Raw genomic sequence first — 26,139 nt, forward strand, 5'->3', positions numbered from 1 at the left:
TAGCATTTCTCATTTCATCGTCTCTGATTGGAAGTTCCCACTTGTCCTCCTGACCTACTGACTTAACTGAATAAGGCGAGTGAAACTTGGCTCATAGATTGAGAGTGCCCAGCAGTAGAAATGAATGATGCCTATAAATTGTAATCATGGGACAGCCAAGGTTGAGTGTTGTGCTGAATCTGCTTTGCATCCAGACCCACTCCGGTATCTTCAGATGTGCATAATGCAGCACCAGCTCAGAAATTTCTAAGCCATGTCTCATAATACCATGGAGCTATGCCTTCTGTATTTACAGCTATACAGATTTTTTTTTTCCTGATAGTATTCTGATACCACTGAGCTCTGCTTTCAGCTTATTACAGTGAAATTAAAAAAAATCCCAAACCCATAGTATCTTGGGAAGATATCTAGGAGTTACCTGGCATTCCAGGCTAAATATTTAACATAGTTCATAAGGTATATAATAGAAATATTTACCTGTTAGGAAATGGTAAGAATATAATTTACAAGTGTTACGAGATTAATTTTTCATGTATCAGATAACAATACCAGGTATCAGATAATCTGGGCCCTATGAGGCACAGATGTCTGGAAGTAGTAGTTCAGTTTCAAAAGAAAATAACTGTTAAATGCAATAGCTCGCCACATCAATATTCAGTTGTTATTGCCATTGGTGTTTCCACATCCCATTGCAGCTCACTCTGCATGTTTTAAAGTTATCATAGTACCTATAGCAATTAAAAGGATTTGCTCTTCCAGAAAAAAATTAATGGTTTTAATAATTTTGAAGAGGTTCTGCTCGCTCCACTCAGCGTAGGTGGAGCTGTTCTGCGGCTCCCGGTTCCCTCACCAGCCCGCTGCCGCAGGGAGCAGCGAGGGGCGATGCACCCATCTGCTGAAGCTTGGGTGGCGTTGCGTGCAGGAGGCTGTATGCTCAGCAGCAGGTCGCCTGAGACGACCAGTGGTGTGTGGCCGGTTGCACACTCATTCCTCTGTGTGCAGTCCTTACGCCATGCTGCCACCACCCAGCTAGCACTCGGGTGGGATCTGAAGGGAGCGGTGTTACACCAGCCCGGTTGTGCACCCGTTAAACTATGCTGTTCCTTCTGCAGATCCTCTGCTTCCCAAGCCCCACACTCTTCTGCACTGTTAATTGCAGTAGCCCACTGCCTCTACACTGACGTTCATTCCTGGCATGGAAAACCATGGTCGGAATTTGCCAGGTCAAGTACTACTTGCAGTCTGCTCAGAGCTTGCCATGGGGAGGAAACCTTATGTCCCTCACCAGTAGGCTCATGGTCACCTCCGTAATTCTGAGGTAGCATCTGCTGAGCATCTGTGGAAGGACGGAGATTTAGGGAGCATTGAGCTAGGAGAGTCATCGTTGTTCAGGAGCACGGACAACCATGGCAAAGCCAATCGGTACACTACAGACTCTGAACAACATGTCGACTGCCATCTTATCCTTCTGGTGGAATAAAGGCAGAAGATTTCACCCTTAGGGGCTCTCTGTTTGCAAGGAGAAGAGTGTTTTCTCTTCTAAGTGAATAATTTTTGGGCAGTGGAAAACAAATTTTTGGTTTACTAACGCTGCAGCTCAAATGTTGACCTTTTGATTAGGAGCAGGTCTACCAGCTGAAATTGCCTCCAGTGAAGCTTCCGTAAGCTATCTGAAACATGTGCCTTAATACTCTAATCTGTAGGACCATTAGTCTTCTCAGGTGATCTACAGCTATGATTTTATTAGGGCTTAGCGCGGGTCAGAAGTTCATGTGGGCAAGTTGTCATTGCCACAGGTGTTTGAGATATTAGGGAATTTCATGGGGAGCACTTCTCATCAGCTGCATTTTTCAAATATTACTTAAATTCAGTGTTTTATCTGACAGGCTTGGGGGTTTCTTACTGCTTAATTAGGAATTTCTAACTGTGAATGAGCAAAACCACTGAGTCGTGAGAGTTGCCGGCATTGTTCACAAAACCATAAAATGTAAAGCTAGAAAAGGCTTTTGTTTAAAATTACAAACCAGTTAGAGCTGCTGTCTTGTAGCTAAGTGGTTTGATACAGTTACCTTTTGTGTTAGGAAGATTATAAGTTTAAAGAAAACTTAGTGGTTTTCTTAACAAGCCATATGTAATAGTGGCAGGGAGGGGAGATGTCTGAAATTCTATATAGTCTGCTGTGAATTTAATGGTGGCGAGTTAGTCTGTTTGACAGGTAATACCAGTAAGAATAAGGAAAAAGCAGTTCACATGGGAAAGTGTGTTAAAAAGAGAATGGAAGGGTTTTGCAAGGCAGTCTGAGAACGAGGCATGTCTTTGTGGCTCGGATACAACCTCTGGAATATCCGTGTGTTGTACGGGTGAAGTAGATACCTTTTGCTTTATTAAAAAATACAGATGGACTCTCATAATAAAGGAAAATTAATTTTTGTGGAAGGTGAGATCTTGCATCTTTGTTCTTTGCTCATTGCTCAGTTTAGTGTTCACAAGGGTTGAGTGTTCATGGACTCAGAGGGTTCGCAGACACGAAGGATCAAGATAAAATGATGCTAGCTTGGTTTAATAGTTCTACTTTAATTAGGATAAATGAGTTTACTTTTCTAGTGGTATGTATGAGGTTTTTAACAGCCACAGCAACAACAAAAGACTATAAATGCAGAGATATATCTATTGGGGGGGACACACGACAGCAGTGAAGATAGGCAAACTGTTCATCATAACTGACTTGGATTTGACTAAGACACATGGAGTTGACAGCAGTGCTTTTACAGTGGATGCCATCAGATGGTTCATGACTGCTATTGATTAAGCAGTAATGATTTTAGTATTTTGTTGGGGGGTGTGAGAAGGTAAATCAAGTGTTACAAGACTTTTCAAAACCATACTAGAACTGATCGGAGAGCTTCTTATTCAGCCTGAAGTATCTAAGTGTAGTTCTGTAGGTATTACACTTAGCATATCCTTCTTGAGCCTGAACGCATCCTCTGGCATCATCCCCTGATCCTGCTGGCTGAAACAGAACCTGTAATTCAACTTTTATCTCTCTCTGAGCTATTCTCTACCTCACTGGCCATAAAGAACTTTGCTCCGAGATCATGGATTTGTATAGCTTCTTTCATACCTGATGTTTCTGTTCTCTATTGCTTGTTGACAAAGACATTGTGTTATAGCTCAGAAGACAAACTGTAAATCATGTATGGACCTGTGTCATATTCACCCCCAAGCACTTCTTCAGAGCCCTGAGAAGAAAACAATTGTGACAGCTGCACTGTCTTTGTAACTTCGTGTTAGGGATCAAGCTCAAAATGCTGCCAAAGATGAAGTAAAATGTTATTCTGTTCAGCAGTTTAGATCATAGAATCATAGAATATTTTAGGTTGGACCTTTAAGATCATCAAGTCCAACCGTTAACCTAATACTGCTAATACCACCCCTAAACCATGGCCCTAAGCGCCTCATCCACACGTCTTTTAAATCCCTCCAGGGATGGTGACTCCCCCACCTCCCTGGGCAGTCAGTTCCAACGCCTGACAGACCTTTCTGTGAAGAAATTTTCCCCAATATCCCATCTAAACCTCCCCTGGTGCAACTTGAGGCCATTTCCTCTTGTCCTTCCAATTCTTGGAAGAATAAAGTTTTCTCCTTGGTCAGTGGCATGTGTCTTAAAATCTGCCATTGGCAGCATTATGTTCTTTGGAAAGCGGACTGATTTTTATGGTTTGGAGAAGGATGCAAACAAACTTGCATTTAAAACAGTGGGAATAATACGTCATTCTTGTGTATCAATACATTAACTGTGTGCATTTTGAGATCAGATTTTTATCCATTTTGTATAGACTGTTCTTACTAATGAGCTATTTGTCCTGTATTTTTGTTTGATTTGATTGTTTACTATATCTGGAAAAAATTTGATAGCACAGAAAACAGATACAAGAGCATATACATATGGATGTAGTAGTATTCGAGAACGTTTCTCACTTGAGGATTTTTAGATTTGGTAATGTGTTTAAATTTAGAAACAAATGTTTGGATCGTCCGAGTATAACCCCGGGATTCAGCGTTCATTTGGAATTCCTCTTGAATAATAGCATGCAAGCTGCATCGCTGCTCAGCATCCTCTGTTTTTATTGGATTATCTCCAGTTGCCTGCCTTTTCTTTCTCCACTTCCACTAGAAAGTAGCCATTTGTGTTTATCCACTCTGAAGTGCTTATGCATTTGAAGTGGTAGCATGAACAGTATGCCTCACACTTGTGTCAACACAAGTGCTCCATTTAGGCTACTGGCATTTTTCTAAGCAATCTTTTAAGGAAATACAGAATGTTATAAACCCATTTTTATCATATATTACACAAACATAATTAGTCTTTTCTTTCCATCAGGCATGCATGTCACCTTGTCGGAGGAAGCTTTGGTTTTCTTTAACAGTTGGTCCTTGAAAAGAAAACCCTAGGAGTCAGATGCGAAGTCTGTCCCACGCTATTTTTATGACGCATCATCAAAGCAGTAATCATTAATCTTATTCTAAATCGTTAATCTTATCCCATATTTGTGTTTTCTGTGTATGCAGAGTCTTTTTGGGGCTGAAATTCCTCCTCTTCAAGTCAAGTGAAGTTTTGCTGATGACTTAAGTGGCAAGGGACTTGCCTTGGGACTAGAAAAATCTCACCATCTTTCCGTAAAAGTATGACTGGGCAGCTCCTGCGCATTGCATACGTACACATGTAATAGCAGACACTGATGATTCCTTTTTAGTTTCTTCTGTATGATGCTACTTATTTTAACAACATCCTAAAGTGTTCTATACAGTGTTCACTTCTAAAAATAAATAAATCCAGGCAGCACCACTGTAATACAATTTTTGGTTCTCAGGGAACTCTCTAGGTCAGGAGAGGACTCCTACTGTTGAGATTCAGGAATGTGAAGAAGAGTATTTCATAGTATATATTCCTTATCAGTCTGCAAACTTAGTGCCTTTGTCATTCAGCTGAATTAGGGCAATTAAAAAAATGGATTTCGATTTTTCCAGACCTGCTTCTGCTGGCTCCCAAGCTGCCTTTGGAACCACAATGAATCACAGAATGGTTGGGATTGGAAGGGGCCTTAAAGACCATCCAGTTCCAACCCCCTGCCATGGGCAGGGACACCTTCCACTAGACCAGGTTGCTCCACGCCTCGTCCAGCCTGGCCCTGGACACTTCCAGGGATGGGGCATCCACAGCTTCTCTGGGCAACCTGTCCCAGTGCCTCCCCTCCCTCTCTGTGAAGAACTTCTTCCTGATATCCAATCTAACCCTCCCCACTTTCAATTTAAACCCGTTACCCCTTGTCCTGTCACTACAGGCCCTTGTCAAAAGTCCCCCCCAGCTTCCTTGTAGCCCCTTCAGGCACTGGAAGGTGCTATAAGGTCTCCCCGGAGCCTTCTCTTCTCCAGGCTGAACAAGCCCAACTCTCTCAGCCTGTCCCCAGAGCAGAGGGGCTCCAGCCCTCGGAGCATCTCCGTGGCCTCCTCTGGACTCGCTCCAACCAGTTGATATGAAAAGCCACATTTTCACAGGGCTGTAGCAGCTAGTAACTATTTGCTGCCCTTTCTCCTATTGTGGGTTTATGTTGCTTCCAGTGTTCCTCTGGATTTAACTAGAAATACCTTCCCAGGACTGAAAATTACATATGAGTACAGCAAGGTGGTTTGATTTTTTTTTTTTTAAATTTACTTTAACACAAAACATAGTTTGTTTAGGTTGATACATAGCATTTTAGCCCTATAGTGTGATGCATAATAGTTGTAACGGTGCAACAGTGTTGTGTTGCTGTGTTCCTCCTTTTATCTTCTCATGCATTTATTTAATCAGTAAAATGCATATTTTTGTTTAATGTGATCAAGGTAAAATGATTGAAGTCTGTTCAAAAGCATGTTCAAGTGTGTTGAGAATATGTTTTGGCTTGACAGTTACATTTTTTTCCTCATTTAAATGATCTTAGTGTTCTTTGGGAGGAAAAAAAGAAAAAGAAGGGTTCAAAATTTACCGTTGAGATTATTTTAAGACATCAGTTTACCCAGTTGTAATGGAGCCTCTTCCAGGGTGAAACGTGGCAGACGCTTCATACTACACATATAAACAGTGACTGTGAGGCACGATGTCTTTACAGCCCATGCGGCTTGCATTACTTTTATGATCATTGCAGTCATCAAATGCAGACATTTTATAATCTCCTGGCTGATAGAGCTCAGCTAATAAGAAGAAGAAAAAAAAAAACAAGAAAAAGCAAAGGAAATTAGCATATAGCAGTAAACCCCCAATTTTCAGGCGGTAGGGTGTGCTCTGAGGGAGAGTTTGAAATGCATCAAGATTTGTGCTGCTTTAACGTGAAATGCAAACCTGTAATTATGGTTTGGGGCCTTTTCAAGTGAGAATCAAACCACACATTTCTTTGATAAGTCTTTTTTTGTTTCCTACAGTTTTAGCTCCGCTTAGACGATAAATACAATCTTACTAAAGTTAATGGGAATAGCACACCAGTGTAGGGAGAAAGAACAAGCAGTTGGAGGTGCAATGATTTTATTACACTGAGTATTAGGACACTTTGCAGCCTTTTCTAAGCAGCTGTTCTTTAGGTAAATTAATACCTGGGGTCTCTTTACTTCCCCCCAACTTTAACTACCATAAAAGAACTTAATGTAAAGCTGTTCACAGCTTATCTCACCCGATTGCTATGCGAAACTTCTAACACAAACGCTTTTACAAACTACAGCCATAACACACTAATCTTCTGAACTTCCTGACCCATAAAACTATGATTATTGCTACATGTAAAATTCATCTGGAAATGTCCCTCTGTATTTAGCGTTATGGGTATTATGTTGCAAAATCCCTCCTCCTTTGCAGTTTGAGGGCTGCCAGGAAAGCGAAGGACAATGGGGCTGTAGATTGGTGTAGAGAGAGTAACCCTCTACCTTAATCTTGTGCTTTTGGTTTATTTGGAGCTGGTGATTCAACAGATGGGATGTGCTGATTCTTTTTGTTTCCCCTAGGTTACAGTTTCAGATTTGACTATTTTTGCGTTTAGAATATTTCCAGCTGTTCTTATTTACCGTTAGCCACAGGTCAGTCACTAATGTCCTATACAGTACTGTGAGCAGAAAGAATTAAGAAACATCATGTTTGGGGGAGCTGCTTTGATGAAGAGAGGAAGGATGTCAGAGGTGAGAAGAAAGCTTTGCTCTTCCAGTTGTGATTCTTTTAAGTATCTGTAATATCTGAGAGTTAGCTCTAGTACCTATTCTGTGACTGATGTAATGAATGAGGAGCAGTTTATGGGATTTGTTAATAAAGGATACCAGCTAAACTCAGCAGAGGCAAGAAAGGATTAATAATAGTCCATAAATATCTTTACCTTCAGTTTCATTGTGGATAATACATACCTTTTTTTAAAAAAAGCTATGTGATTCTTGTCTAATCTTTAACAGAGATAATGACATCTGCAGCTTTGCATTTATACACATCGCAAAGGGGGTGGTGTTGACTGCACTCTAGGGTGCAGACGTACCAAAAAGCAGAAGAGTCGTGTTTCTGTCTTTCATTCACCACCAGACTTAACTTTATATAGATAATCACCCAGCTGCCAACAACAACAACAAAAAATTAAATTAAATGAACAGCCTTTTTTTCATTTTAAAACACAAACATTTGTGTTAAATGATGCTTTTCCCAAGCTACTTTTATTATTAGTATTGTTCTAAATTGCAAGTTATCACATCCACCAGCCTCTAAATTACCAGTCCTCTATGTTGCTATAGTAACACCGTGGCCACTAAAATACAGACTCTGGCATAGAAAGGCAAGCTCAGACGGAGACTCATTTATTTGAAGGTTTTGGCAGCAGAATTCTTCCACAAAACCTTTCTTTTATAACCTTTGAATACTTGCATTTTAACTCTTTTAACCAAAAATATAGTTTTGCACTAAAAGGTGTGTTTTATTTAAGATGGGGTACCCAAGCTGAACAGAGTTAATAAATACATGGGTATAGCTGACTTCTGACTACTCTTTCCATCTCTTCTCTTTGATTTTGGGCTGAGTGATTGGTGGTTTTCTTGAGGTGAGGCTAAGGGGACAGCAGGGTATTGTTTTCTCACTTCCTCCATTTGAAAGGTTGCCCATCCCCTTTTCATGACGCGATCCCTCATCAGTAACCTGGACAACGAAAATCTACCCTGTTTGGATTAGAAATGTAGTTTGTGGCTCAGTGAACAAATTGTTCTGTAGTAATGGGAATGGACTTGTGCATTCCTACTTGACTGGAAGTCGCTGTGTTGCTCAGTGCTGGTAATTGTATAAGCTGCAGCAAGAGTCAGTTTTGTGTGTGTCCCTCCTTCAACAACAGAATATGAAAAAAACTGTAGGCACTATCTTGAATTTAATCCCTTTTTGTGAACATTACTGTAATACACTCCTAATTTCATGAGCTCAGAGCTCTTTTTCCTAATGGATTCTCTCCATTTTGCAGTCCAATTCCCTGACTTTCACCTGCTTGTCAAGTTCATCCGATCTCCTCGCCATGGCTTCACATCTGACAGATGTCTCTTTTCAGCCTCAGACCAACTTCCCAGATCTCACCCCTAACCTTCGTTTCCCTATTCCAACTCCTTGACCTCAGCCTCTTCACCTATCTACTTGCAGAGTTTATCCCACCAGCCCCATTCTGCTTGCAGTGGCCTTGAAACAGTCCCTTGGTTCTTCATCTACCTGCAGGCTCCCTAAGCTCTCGTAAGTCTTCTGCTCCAAGCTCTAGTGCTGCCCTCCATACCCAACTAGTCATGGCTATTCAATGCCACTGTTTTAGAATCCTAGACTAGTTTGGGTTGGAAGGGACCTTTAGAGATCACCTAGTCCAACCCCCCTGGAATGAGCAGGGACATCTTCAACTAGAGCAGGTTGCTCAGAGCCCCGTCCAACCTGACCTTGAGTGGTTCCAGGGATGGGGCATCTACCACCTCGGGGCAGCCTGTGCCAGTGTCTCACCACCCTCATCGTAAAACATTTCTTTTGCGTCATCTGTGTTCCTCTTGTATTTCTACTGTTTCTCTTTTTCGCTGGGGGTGGGAGTGGTGGCATTGTATCATGTCCCGCTCTGTGCCTGAAGATAGTCCTCCCTGCACTGAGCCCATTAGCACAGAGGAAACTCCGTGAGTGATGAGCCTACATGGGTCATAAGTGACCAGCTTTCCAGTTCTTACTGTCTTATGGGTTTTCTGACGTTCACAGGTTATGTTTGTGCAGCATCTAGCATAAGGGTTGTTGGTGCCTCTGAGCACTACTACCCATGCTAAACAGAGGTGGTGTAATTTCCCTTATTAGAATAAAAACCTCCCACGTACACAGCAGAATGCAGAAATCTGGGAAGAATCTTGTCAGAAGGTATTTATATTGAGCTAAAATAAGAGTTTTGAATGCTAACCACCATAATTTTTTATCAACCAAATATGTTGATATTTCTGTTCTAGTTGAAATGAATGGAAGTAGTAAGCTGCTTATTTACAACTGTAAATAAGGATCACTGTGTTTAATCCCTACGTGGAGAAATCTTTTGTATCTTGTCCCAGTTTCATAAGGTCTTTACTGGGGATAACCATGGATAAATTGCTATTTTTAGTATTGTTTGTATTGAAAATATGGGGTTTTTACCCCCTCCCAGGAAAAAAAAAATTATTAGTATTCCAAATATTTAATGTTTAAAACATTAGGGGTATGTCTCCTGTTACGGTCTCGTTAGACTGTAGTTGTTTCAGCAGTCACGTTGCTGCATGCGTCCGTAAAAGCGGAGTAGGAAGTGCACTTTCACAGATTGTGGGCTTTCAGCCGAGATCAAATACTGACATCTAGTACCTTCAAGTACAGGGTTGCTGACATGAGCTTTTACCTCATACGATACGGTATGTGATCTGGAGGCACCCAGTCTGTCTGCTTTACAGCCATCGGGTTAGAGCTTTTCACAGATGACCTAGTCCCAGCAGAAAGTCTTGACCTCTCGCTTTTTCAGCACTTCAGAGGTTAATTTTGTTGAGGGATCAGATTTCTTTCTAGGGGAAGTTACTGATGATCACCTTCCAGCTAGGCTTTACTTTCCAGTGTCTTTCGGAGCTGCTGAATGGTGAGGGCTCTGTTGGAAAACAACCTTGCTCCAACTTTTTTCAAGTCTCTTCCTAGATAATCAAGTTACAAGCTGGTTTATTTAGGGGGGGGTGTTGGATGGTAGCCTAATGAAGGTATCAACCTGCAAAATAAACCTAAGCCCCTTTGCTGGAATTCTTCATGGGCAACAAGGTGGAGATGTGCTTTGGCCTGGGAATATTGGAAGGTAAGAGATTTTCCGCATTTCTGGAAGCAGGCGAGTGTGTTGTGTTACACCTTTGTGTAAGCAGGTTTAGCTTTTACAACACTGGCAGCAATGGAAGCGCGTTACGATGATGGAGTGTATCCAAGAAGTGTTCTCCCTGCACTGTTTCATTGGAATCAGCGTGGGTTTAGTACATCACAAGTATTTCAGTAACACAAGTGGAGATCCTCCCTGTGAGAACTGACACAGCGATTACTGTATTTGGGTTTTTTTCTGCCTTAACTTCAGGATTCCGTGAGGTTTATTGATAACTGTTAGCCTCTCACAGGCTGCAAGCTAACAGGCTGTCTTTCCACTCGTGTTACAGGCTTTTTGGGCTGGGAAAACTGTGGAGCTTTTGTAATGTTTTAGCAGTGTAAGTTTGCGTTCTGTGCGAAGGAGGAACCTCTGTGGGCATGAGCTCACTCCGCAGGGGAACAAAGGCGTGTGTGAGGCTCGGTCAGGCCATAGCGCAGCCCAGGGAGCACTTGCCTTTTAGCACATAGTAGTTCTTATTCGCACTCTTGCGCAAATTTCTGTCGGGTTCCTGATAAAACTGTTTGTCTGAGTAAAGTCGGAAGGTATTTTTCCTCTTTGCAATTTCTTTCGAATAAGCCTAATTTTAAAGGCTGCCATAAACCCCAGGATTTATCGGTGCTGCTTAGGATGTTGCAGTCCTGCCAGGGAGAGACCGGCTTTCCGAACTGGTGGTGGCTGACACCTTCCACACATCTCCGTATTACAGAGAAAAGGATTTCACCTGACGGGTGTGTCTGTCTGTAAATCACTGGTGAGATAACACGTTGTTTTTCAGTGGTTTGGCTTCCTGAGGGACAGTGCTGTGCCCTGTGATCAAATTAACACCTTTTATTGCCAAGTTCAGCTTTAAAACATACGTCAGCAGCCTGTAATGCATTCAGAAAGATAAATTTTGTGTCTTTCTCCTTTTTTTCTGATGGGGAAGGGTGCCCAAACGTACATACTCGTTACCTTTGTCTCCGTGTGCTTAACTTCAGCTGATACTGCTGTGAGAGGACAGTTCTCAGGTGTGAAACCTGCGTTTTGCTGGGTGCAAGTTTCTGCCTTGGTCAGTTTGTGTAGAAGCTTTATAGTGTATTCTGAGTAAGGAAGAAGTTCAGCAGTGACTGTGAATCGCTTCAAGTCTCTGTGCTTATATATCACTTCTTCATTTTGTGCCTTCCTTGGGGTTGTGCCTTCCTTGGGGTTGTGCCTTCCTTGGGGTTGCAGCCTGCACACCTCTGAGGATCTGCATTAGTGGGGTTACAGCAACAGGACAGATTAAAACAAGGCTGGGAGGTAAGGAAGCCATACTCTACCTGCCAGCTGCTGGAGGCTTTGGCTCTGGGGGGTGTTCCGTCAGCCCCTTTTCCCTGCAGGAGGCTGCCCAGTGATCCCAGTTGGTCATTTGTGCTGGAGGATTGGGTGGGTGAGTGGCCCTGGCCAGGGGAGGGGGCAAGTGGCCAGAGAGGCAGGTGGGTCCAGCCCCCTTGGAATTCCCATTCAGCAGCAGGGAATTTAAATGCCTCATGCATAGTTTTGTTTGTATACTACCCTTCATTCCTTTCCTCCACGTTTTAATTACGTCAGCCCTGTAAGAATTTAGCTAATTATTCTTTTTCTTGTTGGTGTTTAAGCCTGTTGCAGAGCATTTGGCAAAGCAGGCTGCCAGGGACCAGGAAGTGCGGGTGAGCCGCTGGGCTGTCGCCAGCGCAGTCCAGCGCTGGAGGAGCGTGCAGGTGGGAGATGGGTGTCAGAAACCACGCCAGCGTTTTCAGCAATGCCGCCCCGTCTCTAAGTCACAGCTTAAATAGTGCCTTTGTGCGAGGAGGCGAAGTGATCCTGAAGGTATCTGCTTTTGGGAGAGGAGAAAAGTATAAGCTGTTAAATAAGGCAGGGGAAAGAAAGGCGCAGTCTGGTGTTTGGTTATCCAAACTCTCCAGCTCATGGACCAGGCACCTGTTCTGCCTGCCCAGAGGAGGGAGGTGTTTGGACCGGGGCCGGGCTGAGAGGGAGGAGAAGGCATATGGCAGTGGTGATCCACACTGAGATCTTGGCCAGGGACCTCCTGCCCGCTCCCTCACTCCAGAGCGAGGGCAGGCAGCTGGGGCTGTCCGTCGCAGCATCCCCAGGGGCTTTGGCTTGACCGCTGTGGTTTGGTCAGCCCCATGCTGACACGTGCAGGATGTAGGCTTCACGGGGTTTTATTTTCTGGAGAGCACCAGAGACATCGTACGTAAACAAGGATTTCTGACTTTCATTAGCACTTCTTACTCTCTTAGAAACAAAGACAACAAACAGAGCATTTTTTAATGTAGTAACTAAGATTAAACGCTGACATTAGTGTGATATAAAGACACAAGATTTTTCTTTCCAGCTTTTACTGGTGCCAACCAGTCACTGGAGCTGTACAGAAATGATGAGGGATGAGTATCAATCCCATGGCCATCAAAGCAGGGAGGCAAGGGAGCTGCTGGCTGCAGGGGTGCTCTGTGCATCCGGCGTAGGGCTAGTTTGTAAACACAGGGAGTCCTTGGGCAGAAGAATCATAGAATCATAGACTGGTTTGGGGTGGAAGAAACCTTAAAGATCATCTAGTTCCAACCCCCCTGCCATGGGCAGGGACATCTTCCACTAGACCAGGTTGCTCCAAGCCACATCCAGCCTGGCCTTGGACACTGCCAGGGATGGGGCATCCACAGCTTCTCTGGGCAACCTGTCCCAGTGCCTCCCCACCCTCTCCGGGAAGAACTTCTTCCTGATATCTAATCTAAACCTCCCCACTTTCAATTTAAACCCGTGATACAGAATACAGGATACAGAAGTGCTGACAGAGTAAATGGGAACACAAAAAATATGGTTTACAGTTTGTGAGTCCAGGAAAAAGGGGTTGGTAGGTGGCTGGAGGTTTTTACGCTAAATTTTTCAGTCTTGGCTGGGAATTTGTGTTCCTCCAGCACCTGTATCCAAGGCAGTGCCATGCTCCAGTTCTCACCTTCCCCCAGGCTGTGCAATGCCAGAGGAACCATTGTCAGCAGTGGCCAAAAAACCAGTCCCACCAGTCAGCATTTTGCAACTGAATACAGTTGTGCTGGCTGCTGCATTGAGTGAAGGGTCTCCGAGCAAGGGGGATGAAGAGGGGGGCATTGGAATTTCTGCGGTGTAGCAGGAGGTGATGAGTTTCAGTGAAAAGCCAGATTGCTTTCATGAAGCTTTAGGGTGTTTCAAGTGGTAAACTCCCCGTGATTAGCTGGGTTTAGTAGCTCCTGTGTGTGTGCACTCAGCTGTGTTCACTTTAAGTCTGACAATGCCTTGGTCAAATTCCTGGTCAGATTTTAAGGGACAAAATAAAATCCAGTGTTATTTTTATGAGGTTATTAGCACTGCTATAAAAACATTAATTGAAAAGAGTGTGTGCAGTTTTCTAGCTTCTACAAATCTTTCCTTACCCAACCTTTTTCAACACTAACTGATACTTTTCTTCTGTAGGTGGGTTCTACCTATCAAATAGGTATTTTTAAATTAAAATTCTGTAACCTTGGAATAATTCTAAACAGAGCTTGACAGCAAACTGCATTTCAGATTGTTGGCGGTAAACCCAGTGGTCACTCAACATGAACATGGTCTAAATAGCTCACAGCAGTTTAACTCTGCACCAGAAAAGGTCACTAGAAGGATTAGACGCTGCACCAGAAAGAACAGCTGGAAATGGTCTGCATTTTGCTGGGTTTACTTTTCATGCTCTGGCTTTACGTAGTGTTTCAAGGTTAACAGTCCTGTCCCTGGGCTCCACCTTCAGTTAGAAACAAAAGTGGTTTATTCTAAAATACCTGTAGTGAGATGCAGTCAGAAGAGAGTAACTGTAGACATGGAAAAGGTGGTGATTAATAAGATAATTAAATTAATTTCTCTTGAAGTAGATTTCCATCCATTCTTTTGCAAACAGTTACTTGTCACCTTCCATAACCATTTGAAAGGAAAACCATGCAAGGCTCTGTATATGGTTTTTGGATTTCTGACACAGTGATGTCAGTGTTGTAGGAAATCCCAGAAGAAAACAGTGGAAACTACAGTATTTAGTATCTGCTTTATAGTACATTTACATTTTTCAGGCTTTTTTATTTTTCCTTTTAATTATTAGAAGGTGCTGTGAAGTTTCAATCATTTGACACCTTCGCTTTATTTTGCTGTTATTTTCAGGGAGTTTTTTTGTTGTTTGTTCTCCGGTCAACTCATAAATAGTTAAGTTTTTAGGTAGAAGAGGATAATTACCATGTTTCCACTTGAAATATTGTAAAGCCCCAAGGCCTTGTCTTGGACAAATGTATTTTTCAGCAGCTCATTGTAATTTTGGTTTTGACTGAAGATCCAGCAACTTTAAAATCCACACCCATCTGCAGAGAAGGGTGCATTTTCAGCCTTTAACAATGGCTTTATTTAGCAGGATTTTAATGACTCCTTTGCTTTGGACTTGCAAATAGAGGTTTCTGCAGGGAAGGGGGGGCTGTCCTGAGGGTTGCAGGATGGTTTGGTGTGCCATCCAAGTTGACAAAAGAAGAGCCAGTTCCTTGGATGATGATTATGCAAGATGGAAAAGTGCTGATAGACGGTGGAAAATATAAGTCTGAGCCTAAGTGCTTTGCAAGCCTGTTGGAGAAAGCAGCTTTGAGTATTTGACCTGGTGCTGTATGTGGGCAATCTGTAGTGGCAATGTTGTTAGTCACATTAGGGCAAGCGAGCTGAGACTGTGAGGGAGAGGAGGGTGCTTAGGTTTCACAGGGAGCAGGAGGCAGTGATGGTGGTGGTGGTTTTTAAGTGGGTGGTTATATAATTTCCCTATACAGTACGCTTTTAAGATTTTTTTTTCTTTTTTTAAGTTTCAGTAATCAAAGTAAGGTTTCAGGTGATTGGTCAAATAGAGAAAGGAAAGCCCAAACATTTCAGCTTCAGGTTATGGTTGAGTAGACTTTTGCTGACATCAGAAATTATTAATTGCACCAGCTAAATTACAAAGATGTTATCGTGGCTCTGGGAGCCAAGAACGCCTAATTAGGAGGGCTGTTAGATTCCTCATTCTCCTTCCTTGCTTTTGACTTTAACCATCAAGGCGCTGAATCAAGGTAAAAGTGAACTAATTTATGTGGAGGGCTTGGGGTTGTTTCAAGAACAATGTGAAAGGGGGAGATGTTGGTCTGTTAACAGATGCTGTCCTTTCAAGGAGCTGCAGATGTGGACACAGAGCAGCGTGTCCTATATTGTTGAATATTACACCAAATACGGTGTAATGGGCTTCTTGGGGTGAAGAGCTTCTGGTGTAAGGAATCTGTCACAGCAGGTTAAACAGTGCCTGTGCTTTAATTGCATTTCTTTTTAGCAGTTGTATGCTTATGAAGTTCCTTTCATTGGCATCTACATTAAAACTTTCCTTTCATTGGCATCTACATTAAAACTGTCTCTAGCGTTACTCCAAAGGACAGAATCAATAATTGTTTATGTAGGTTTTGAAAATGATCTGTGAGAATTGGGCTTGTTACTAGCTGCTACAGCCCTGTGAAAATGTGGCTTTTCATATCAACTGGTTGGAGCGAGTCCAGAGGAGGCCACGGAGATGCTCCGAGGGCTGGAGCCCCTCTGCTCTGGGGACAGGCTGAGAGAGTTGGGCTTGTTCAGCCTGGAGAAGAGAAGGCTCCGGGGAGACCTTATAGCACCTTCCAGTGCCTGAAGGGGCTACAAGGAAGCTGGGGGGGGCTTTTTACAAGGGCCTGTAGTGACAGGACAAGGGGTAATGGGTTTAAATTGAAAGTGGGGAGGTTTAGATTGGATATCAGGAAGAAGTTCTTCCTGGAGAGGGTGGGGAGGCACTGGGACAGGTTGCCCAGAGAAGCTGTGGATGCCCCATCCCTGGAAGTGTCCAAGGCCAGGCTGGATGAGGCTTGGAGCAACCTGGTCTAGTGGAAGGTGTCCCTGCGCATGGCAGGGGGGTTGGAACTGGATGGTCTTTAAGGTCCCTTCCAACCCAAACTATTCTATGATTCTATGATCTTAAATTTCTTAAGATGTGTTTTTTTGTTCTCCAGCATCCCAGTCTTCTAGCTATAGACTGTCCCCTCCCACCCCTACTGAAGAGATTTATTTCAGTAGAAGTAAACCTCAGATGTCTTGTCAGAACAGCCGTCTGCATCAGGGTCATCGCTTGGTGGGGTCAGCATGCCTACAACAGCTTCTGGCAGCCCAGATGCTAGACATCTCTGTTTGGACCTCAGAACAGCTAATCTGGTTTAATTTAGTAACAGGTTAGTCAACTTGAAAATACAGAATTTGAGTTGTTCATAGTTTCCATCAGAACACAGAAGTCTTAAAGCCCAGGGTATACTTAAGAGCAAGCCACAACCATCAATGTATTCAAGTGCATGTTTCTACCTTTGTCCTCAGGCACATGTCCTCCTTCCGAAGGGCACTCACATATTTCCATAATGCCTTAGATTGCCCAACTGAAATCAACAGGACTGGTTGATGCCAGTAAAACCACTTCTGATTAACGTTGGACACATTCTTTAGATGCTGATGAACTGGGGCCTGTGATAATTTCAGAACAGCGAATGGTTGGAAATGTAACATTTGTGTACGTTCAGGATGGAACTGTGAGTCACACAGAAGAATAGTATTGGTTTGGGGTATTTTCTGGGGCTGTTGCCGTATCTCCCTAGAAAGAAAGTTAAACTGTTAAACATGGAAAACATTGGCATTGTTATTATTATTATTATTAGGGGTTCATTATAAGTTAAGAAATATAAAATATGTTAGTTGCTACACAAAACCTTGAAAAATGAGGAGCATATTCTTCTATGCAGTTATTTTAGTAACTGTTTTGTAACCTTATTTATAGACTTATAAAATCTGGGAATTGTAATTGGTTTATGTTATGGGCTTTGAAATAGAAGTAAATGTCAGTGATAGGGCCTGTTTTTAAAAACTGAAATTTAGAAGTAATATAACTTTCAATATTTTGCATTACAATATTTAATTGCCTACTCTAATAAAAAAGGTGCTTCAAAGAGGTGTTTCAGTTCTTTTCCAAGATTTCAATTTTTCCATACTAGGAATGGGGAGGGGTGGGGATGATTTTTTTTTTTTCCCCATTTTCCCCACACACACACACACTTTAAATTCCATTGATTTCTTTGTATAGTAAACACATCTTTCATTCTGTTACGCTGATGAGGATTTGGGGAAAACAGCAAATGAAACTGTTGCGCAGAATCTGGCTGACCAGCTTTCTCAGATTCAACAGGTCTCACATGTCGTATGGAGTTTTATTTTAACAAGTAATTCCATTCTGTATTATGGTGGATTCCTCTTTAAAAATAGCCAGGTGAAGGCAAATCTAGAAAAGAAATTACATATGTTTCCTTTAAACTGTAGCATCACCAACACTGTAGACTACAGCATTTCTTTCTGATCAGGAGAGCTGGAGTGTCTGTGGATTTATCAAGTAGTGTTTGGAAAATCCTTAGGCAAAGCCAGGGTCTTGCCTGTCCCCAGGACACTCCTGGAAGTCAGTCAACAGCCAGGAGTGTGTTTTTGTCAGTTGGAGGACACCAGATGCAGGGCCACCTCAAAGCTCCATGAAACGGAGCCTGCGGCAGGGGCCAGCGGTTGGTCCCGATGTCTGTCCCTCCCCATCCCTGTCCTTCCCCATCCCTCTCCTCTGCCAGCGGAGCAGCGTGGCTCAGCACTCCCAAATTTCCTGGAGGCAAAGTCAATCCTGCTCACTGAAACTGTTGATCTGAGCTTCCCAGCTGGCCTTGTCTGCAGTGATACAGGGAGAACTGGCAGCAGGGATGGTGCTGGCAGATTGATGAGGACCAAGCTGGGAACAAAGCAGTAGCAGAAAGCAGCTGCCAGCAATAACCCTTTCTGCAGGCAGGCAGAGGAGCATGTCCCTGTGGCCACTGTTGTTCGTGTGGTTCAGTAATTGTGCTGCTGGTTAAGTTGTGCTCAATTCCCTGAAAGGCTTTTCGTACATATGGGTGAACAAAATATTCCCAAGCAAGCAAAAAGCAATTAAAAATTATTAAAACATTGTTAAAACCCATACAGGTAGCTGGTTTGTAATGCTAAGTGAGAAAGATGAAATGCTTTTCATTTCGAAGTTGCCAAAGGCTCTATATAGTAAGTCAGTGGGGAAGCTGTGAATAAAATTGAAGAGACCAGACATAGATTGCCTTTCTTCACATAGTTCAACTACATAACATGCAGTTCAATTTTTAAATGCGTGTATTAAATATCCAGTATACCCATTTGGGAATGGCATCCACTCTGTGGACAATATCTCACTGCAATCTCTGTTCCAGGTTTGTAAAGCAAACTGCAGTGGAATAGGGATGACAGTCTGGAGCTCCCAGTATCTGAGGCAGCAGTAATAAAATCGCTGGACAACTGGCAGGAGATGAGCTCTTGCCAGTAGGTTTTGCAAATGATCTATGATATATGTATTTACGTATTTCCAGCAGTAGTTCTCTGTCAGTGGAGTAAAGTGTCTTCACAGAGCTACTTACAGGACAGTGTTTCAATCCCACTTTTATTATTCTTGGAGATGGAGCAGTTGTAAGCCAGTTTATAAATCGTTTCCTTAAGCAGCTGATTTTTATTGGGATTTTAGGAGTGGAACATCTGGCTTGACTTTTAGATCATTTAGATTCTGTCTCTTCTAACACTCAAATCACTTCAGGCATGGACATATTTTGGTGCTTTCTGTGTCCTGAACTTCCAGTTCTGCGTTTCTCCTTTACTAGAAAATGTTGAAGCTATCACACGCTGGATGAAGGTAATGCAGAACAGAAAGCTGTTAATGGATCTCCTTGGAAAGGATGTGTGGTACAGCTCAGGAGGGTTATGTGCCATCTGAACAACTAAACTTTCCATTGCAATTTCTGATACCGGTGATGCTGTCAATGGTAGATCCAGGTTGTTGCCCATGTCTGTGTAACAACCAGGTACAAAGGATTGCTTCAGGACTGATTTTTTCCTTGCATTTAATTTCCATCTCTGCATTACATCTTAGCAAATAGTGCTATGCCTACCCAGAGATGCCTTCTTGCCACCACCTTCCCCTGCTCTGGGACTGCAGGCATAAATTTTGAGGGTCACTTGAAAGTTTCTCTACTACAGACTTTCAGTTGAGTCAGGAAGAATTGCATCATTGGTACTACTGGCTTTGTGGCAACCACATAGACAATGAGCTGTATGATGAGCATACCGTCTTAATTTGGCAACCGCAAGTAGGATGAGGCTTGTAGAAATAATACTTCGCCTTTTGAATGATGTTTTGTCTTTTGACCCTTGTTTTCTGCCTTTGTTGTGCCTTTTCTGCAGCTGGGATGACAGCAGCTCCGTCAGCAGTGGGATCAGTGACACCATAGATAATCTCAGTACTGATGACATTAACACTAGCTCCTCCATCAGCTCCTATGCCAACACACCTGCCTCCTCCCGCAAAAACTTAGATGCGCAGGTAAGGTTTCTGGTTTAGACAAGTAATATTGATACACTTTTCTCTGTGCAATAGGTATAATCATTTTAAATTGGATGAATTTGAACACACAGGCAGCCTTTGCTACAGATGATATCAGCGAAAAGGCCACGTCAGGCAGTAGTAACCGCCTTATCGTACGTGACATTTATGAGTATTTCCTCTACACACGGGATTCATGGCATCTCTGCAGTGGTGTGGCAACAAGTGGGTTCTGCCTTCCCAGCAGCACTGCTGTACAGAAAACGTGCATCAGTGGATGGGACTTTTTTGAGCTCTAGAAAAGGCATTATGTTTTTTCTTAAAGAATAGAATGTAATTAAATCAGCATGAAGGTTTCGAGATTATTTACATTCCATTGGAAATGTAAGTGTGCTAGGCAAATGAAATAGATAATTTTAAATTTCCAGGCCCGCCTGTTACTGCAGGCTTCCTATTTTTGGCAGCATTTCATAAATTTTACGTCCATTGGCAGCCTAAGTGTACATTTTGTGCTCAGACACCACACATCCACAGAGGATAAAACAAGTGAAGGTATCCAACAGTTTTTCATTCATCAGGTAGACTGCATAGTGCAGAGATATGCAGTAACCTGCTTTTTTCCCCAGTTGTATAGAATTTTGTTTGGAAGAGCACGGGACTAAGAAATCCAGCTTTGTTCTTTGTACACCCACCTCCTTGAGGTACTCGGGCATTGTGTGTCACAGCAACCGGGATGCAGTGACTTGGCATTGCAGCAGGTAGAGGAGAGGCGTGTAGGTATGACCTTCTCCTCTGTTTCTTTCCTCTTTTATTCTTCTCCAGTCCTTTTCATGACTGGACCCTAAATCTGGTTTTAACATCACTTTTAATGTAGACGTGTGGTTGCTGTGAAGTGTGACTCTGCCTACAGGACTGAGGTGCGAGCATGTATTACTCTTTGTTCCCTTGCCACGAAGTGCATATTTCAGCCTACATTAAAGATTTCCAGTTAGCCTCTGGTTGTGTATCAGCGATTGCGTGTGTGCTCAAAATTGCTAATACAAGTCCCATACAAGTTGAGAAGAGTTAAGCTCTCTGAAGTGTGTTTTTCAGTACGTAACAGAGAGACAACATAGGCAACTAGAAATACCTTTTTGACGATAGTTTCTGTGTCAACACTCTAATACTGTTGGGGGAGGGAAAAGGAAGAAAAAGGGAGACGTGACTAAACATTAACCTAAGAAAAAAAAAAACCTCATTTGAGTTCTATCCTGGGATGGATCAGATTCTTGGAAATACCTCTGAGAGATCGAAATCTGTGTTGACGAACTCCTCTTCCTCCTCCACAAGTCTTGCAGCATCCAAATAGCGCAGACGTGCACCCGAAGAAAAACAGCTGAAGCTTGTGCAAACAGTAGAGCAGTCGTTAGAAGAGGAGGCTGGGAGCTAAAACCTACCAACTTTTTGCAGTTTTTTGATTTGTGCCTGTGACCTGCTTCTCTCTTCAGTTTTCATGGCTGACAATATTTATTCTGTTACTGTTAACCTGCAAATTATTATCCATAAAATACTTTGTTTTCATTACAAGAATTTCCTAATCTTGTCAACTGAGGGAATGAAAATAACTTGGCGTGGTGGAACCACGCATAGCTTGCAGGGTTGACTTTTTGGCTGCCCAAAGTAGTCCCTGCAGCTCATGAAGCAGCAAATGCTGTGTCTGTGCTGTTTCTGTCTCACGTGGAGTACTGTGTGATGGCCTGTGCCCAGGTTTGCATTCCCCTTTGCTGGGAGCCACAGAGGGTTGGCAGACATCTGCACAGAGATGTAGGCTCTTCTTCGCAGGGTGTCCACTGCTTTGGTTCTCCCAAATTATAGGCACTTAACTTTTAAGCTGCTGTGATTCTGCCACATCTTTTTGAGGTGGTGCAGAAGTTGGATTTCAGTTAATTAAAGAGGGAGCTTGCAGCTAATACATGTGCAGCTGGGAGTCCAGACGAATAATACAGCACCATCAAAGGGAGAGAGCCCTAACATGTCAGTGTCTGCTGATAAAATCAGTAACTTGCTCAGAATCATCTCTGCAAAGGAAGAAACATGGTTGCAGTAGAAACAAAAAAGTCTCTGCTAAGAAATTGATTTTCAGAGTTGCTGAGCACCTCATACTCCAGAAGCTGTAGTTGCTCCATCTTTGAGACGCAGATTCAACAGGTCTTACATGTCGTATGGAGTTTTATTTTAACAAGTAATTCCATTCTGTATTACAGAATATGGTGCTGACTCCATCTTCATAGAAATTCATAGTCATAGCCCCTTTTTGTAATGAAGACTTTTTGCTATGAAGATGTTTGCAAGTTGGTTTTGAACAAGCTAGAACCGGAATTTGCCTTTACCTTGTTCCCAAGCCTTGCTCTGGTTATGCCAAGTACCAAATCACTTAATGCAGCTATACCACTGTTGGGGCGCTAATGTTTTTTCTCTTATATTGTGCAGACTTAAAAAAATTAACCTTTTCGCACAGCACTGCATGTAGTATGCCTTTAAAATTACATCATACACGTAATTTAAGGAGAAATTAAGACTCGGTGGACATTTGGAAATAACCTATTTAACTGAAATAAGATGAAGGGAGGAAGAGTTCGAGTAATGAACTTGTTCATGTCATGCTGAAAAGATGAGAAGACAGCAAGGAAACAATTCCTTTACGTAGGAGACAGCAGCGTCTTTAAGCTGTTGCTTCAAGACAATTTCACTTTCATTGGAGCAAAGAGGGTCGTGGTCTGTTCACAGCCTCATGAATAGATTTATGAAACTGTAGGGCTAAAGTTGAGAAATCCTGGTGGTTACCGCTACTCCCGGCTCAGTCGGATGGCAGGCTTTGCTCCCGGCTCCTGCTCGCTACGTCTTGCCATGACCTCCAGCAAACAACATTTCCACTTTCACCCACTCCACACCTTTTGGGTGGGTGGAGTCTCCGCTGCAGTCCCGAAGCCAGGTTTCACCCTGTTTTGGTTTTGATTCCTTAGTCATGTTCCTGTGCTGTTCTCAGTGTTTACCATTAAACAGAAACATCTCTGGCCAGAGGGCTTCGAGGGTGGATGTGCAGCATTTCAAAGGCTGCGGAAGTTGGGCCGTGGGTGTAGCGGTGGAATGAAATGGAAGAGAGCAAAGGTAGAGGGCACCTTGTAGTGCCCTTCTCTGTGTTCGGACCGTACTATTCTTACGGACGTAAAGAGGGGAAATAGAAGGTACAGGAACATTTCATAGTCAACCAAAACTAGACTAAGCCCTTTGCCAGCAAGTAGGTGTAGTTCTTGCTCTCGGACGCCAATGGCGTAAATAAGCAATTCCAGAGAAGGTACTTGAAGCAAGATGCTAATGAGAACGTGAGGGACAATGTTGAGGTGGTTTTGCTGGTTGATTATTTGTTCCTTCGTGCCTGTAGATCTGTAAACTTAAATCTGTAAGATCTGTAAACTTAGGAGATGTTTGCGTGAAACAAAAGTTTTAGAGAAAACAGTCGCACTGGGAATTTATTGCACCCCTACCAGTGGTGATAGATAAAAAGGTAACCATCCCCAAACCTTGCGGCCATACGAAAGAAGGAAGGTGGAGCAGTGTTTCTTTCAAGCCTGTGCCGAGCTGCTCTCTTTGAATGGAGAGGCGGGGAAATTACATTTGCATAGCACGAGGAAAATGCAACAAGAAAAATAATATCTAAATTCGTAATTCAACAAATGCTTTTTAGTCTAATGGCTCAATATACAGACAAATAACCCAGGACCTAAATACTCCACGTGACTGAAAAGGACCATTATGAGGTACGGTGTCAGCTTTCATGTACTGATTGCTTAGACTAGTTTTTCAGGCTTTTGAAAAAAGAGGTAATTACAGTAAAAAGCAGAGGCAATTAAACCACAACCCCCCTAGATTCTTTAATATTAATGGTCTGGTGGGATAAGAAAAGAAAATTCATAAACTTGACATGTACTTTAGGAACTCTAAAAATAAAACACAGGGTTTTGCTGAAAGTGTGGTAAATGATCATGCATCCATTCCTGTGCTGTGCTTTTCTGATTATCCAAAGGAAGTAAAGGGTTGTGGGCTTTATAATGCTTTGGGGTATTGAAAGTAATTTCCTTTTAAGTGATAATACTCTCTGACTACTGCACAGTGCTGAGGACATTCATCTTCTGCTGAGGATGCAGGGGGGAGATAACACTCTCAGCATCTTAACCAGATTTGCCAACTCTTACTTGGGAGCTTCATGTTCAGGTGTTGATTTGGCAGAATTTTTCATGGTACTATGATTCAGGATCAAATGTGGACATTTCTCGTTTGTGCCTTGCCACAAAACTGTTGATTAGGGTGTTAGAGAATCTGCCCAAATTAATCAGCAACGTTTGACAGCAAAAATAGAATTCTGCAATAGAAATAAAAAAACTGGTGCAATTTGTATATTTAAGGCAGACAGGAGTATTGTTAGAAAGTTGTTGGGGCTTCATTTTTCTTCAGTTCTTGGGTGTCCTTCTAATATGTTAGATTAGAATAAGCAGCATTGCACGTCTTGAGATCTGTTCAAAAGCTGCCTCCTCATGCTCTGGAGATCAGATCGCCAGACAAGAGATAGGAAAGCAGCAAGAACAAAGGAAAGCTGACTGCACAGGTTTGAAACGTTTTTTTGGCATTGCTGTAAAAGTGTTCGTCAGAAATTTGAGATGGAGGATTATAAATGTCTCGGAGCTGAATACGTCCTTTATAAATCAAGTCCTTTCCCCACCTCCCCCCTTTTTTTTTTCTTTCTTCATTCTGAGAGGCATGACTGTTATCTTTTTTTGTATTTTTTCCCTAGGATGTTACAAAAAAATGTTGTTGGGGTTCATTTCTTGCTGGGACATTGCTTTATCAAAGGCATGTTGTGTTTGTTGGTACTTAGAGATGACTGCTGCGTTTATTAATCAGTTTGGTGGTTCTAGTTTATGACGCTTCTTGTGAGAAAGGCTTGCTCTGAAGGTTGAATTGCAATTCCTTATCTGTCCTAGACTGATGCAGAAAAGCATTCCCAGGTTGAGCGGAATTCCTTGTGGTCCGGTGATGAAGTCAAGAAATCAGACGGAGGATCCGATAGCGGCATAAAAATGGAGCCAGGATCTAAATGGAGACGGAATCCCTCTGATGTGTCGGATGAATCTGATAAAAGCACTTCTGGTAGGAAGAACACTGTTATTTCGCAGACGGGCTCCTGGCGACGGGGCATGTCAGCTCAGGTTGGCATTACCACACCAAGGACTAAACCTTCAACCACCTCAGGCACATTAAAGACACCTGGAACAGGTGAGAAAAGGTGTAAGATATAAACAAGCCAGAAAGTGTGTTTGGTAGGAAAACAGTTTAAATACTTTCCAGAGGCAGAACCTGAACTTCAGGTAATCCTGTCTTTATTTTTAGGTATTGTTTTAACCTGTGCAGCATCTCGTATGTCCACATTTCTATTTCTGTTTGAAAACGCATATTTTGGATGAGTATGCTGTGCAAGTTGTTTTCATGACAACTCTAGTCTTAAGCCAAGGTATTTTTTGGCACAATATTGCCATATGAAGACTAAATAATATAATTTCAGCTCTTGAAGCCATGGTTAACTTTAAGAACATACAGTATGTGTGGTTGAGGAGATACAGCTTTTTTTTTTTTTGCCCCCATACTAAACCAGCATGTTAATTTATACTAAACACTGTTTAGTTGTGATTTTCTTACAAATGCACTAGTGATTTTATCACTTGCAGATGTGTGAATGAAAATTGATTGAATTTGCATAACCAAGCAGTATGAGTTAATGCCTCTCTGATTCGACTGTGTATGCAATGGTACATGAAAAAGTTGAAGTTAGGCACTTTCTTGAACGATGACTTTTAGGAATTATACTAATGGCCTAACACTACTTCTGTCTAATGATAAAAAAGGATCAGTCTGTGGCAGCTACAGAGGGAAACATTTTTTTTCTTATCTGTCACTATTACGTAAGACTGTTGTGCTTTTCATATTCTCGAGGGCAAACACACCACATACTCTCTCTGGCAAGTCTGCATGTATAACTCACTAGAGTGGCATGTAAGTTCAGTGCAGACTAGATCATAATTTTTAACACACTCTGGTGGCTAACACGCTTTTGCTTTTCATGCTGCTTTGAGTTTCATCATTTGCTTGATGTTTTCAAGTCATTAAATATTAGAATTCTTTTTCTATTTTTGTAGGGAA

At 42.4% G+C, this 26,139-nt stretch overlaps 1 protein-coding gene across 1 annotated transcript in view; it reads left to right on the forward strand.

Moving 5' to 3' along the window:
• NAV2 (neuron navigator 2) overlaps nucleotides 1-26,139 on the forward strand; it is a 101,138-nt gene that overhangs the window by 28,372 nt on the left and 46,627 nt on the right. The window contains 2 exon segments of the mRNA XM_010153902.1: nucleotides 19,770-19,908; nucleotides 24,927-25,253. Of these exon segments, the coding sequence (XP_010152204.1) occupies nucleotides 19,770-19,908; nucleotides 24,927-25,253 (466 nt within the window).

This window comes from Eurypyga helias, unplaced genomic scaffold, assembly GCF_000690775.1.
Source record: "Eurypyga helias isolate BGI_N326 unplaced genomic scaffold, ASM69077v1 scaffold2116, whole genome shotgun sequence".
NCBI lineage: Eukaryota > Metazoa > Chordata > Aves > Eurypygiformes > Eurypygidae > Eurypyga > Eurypyga helias.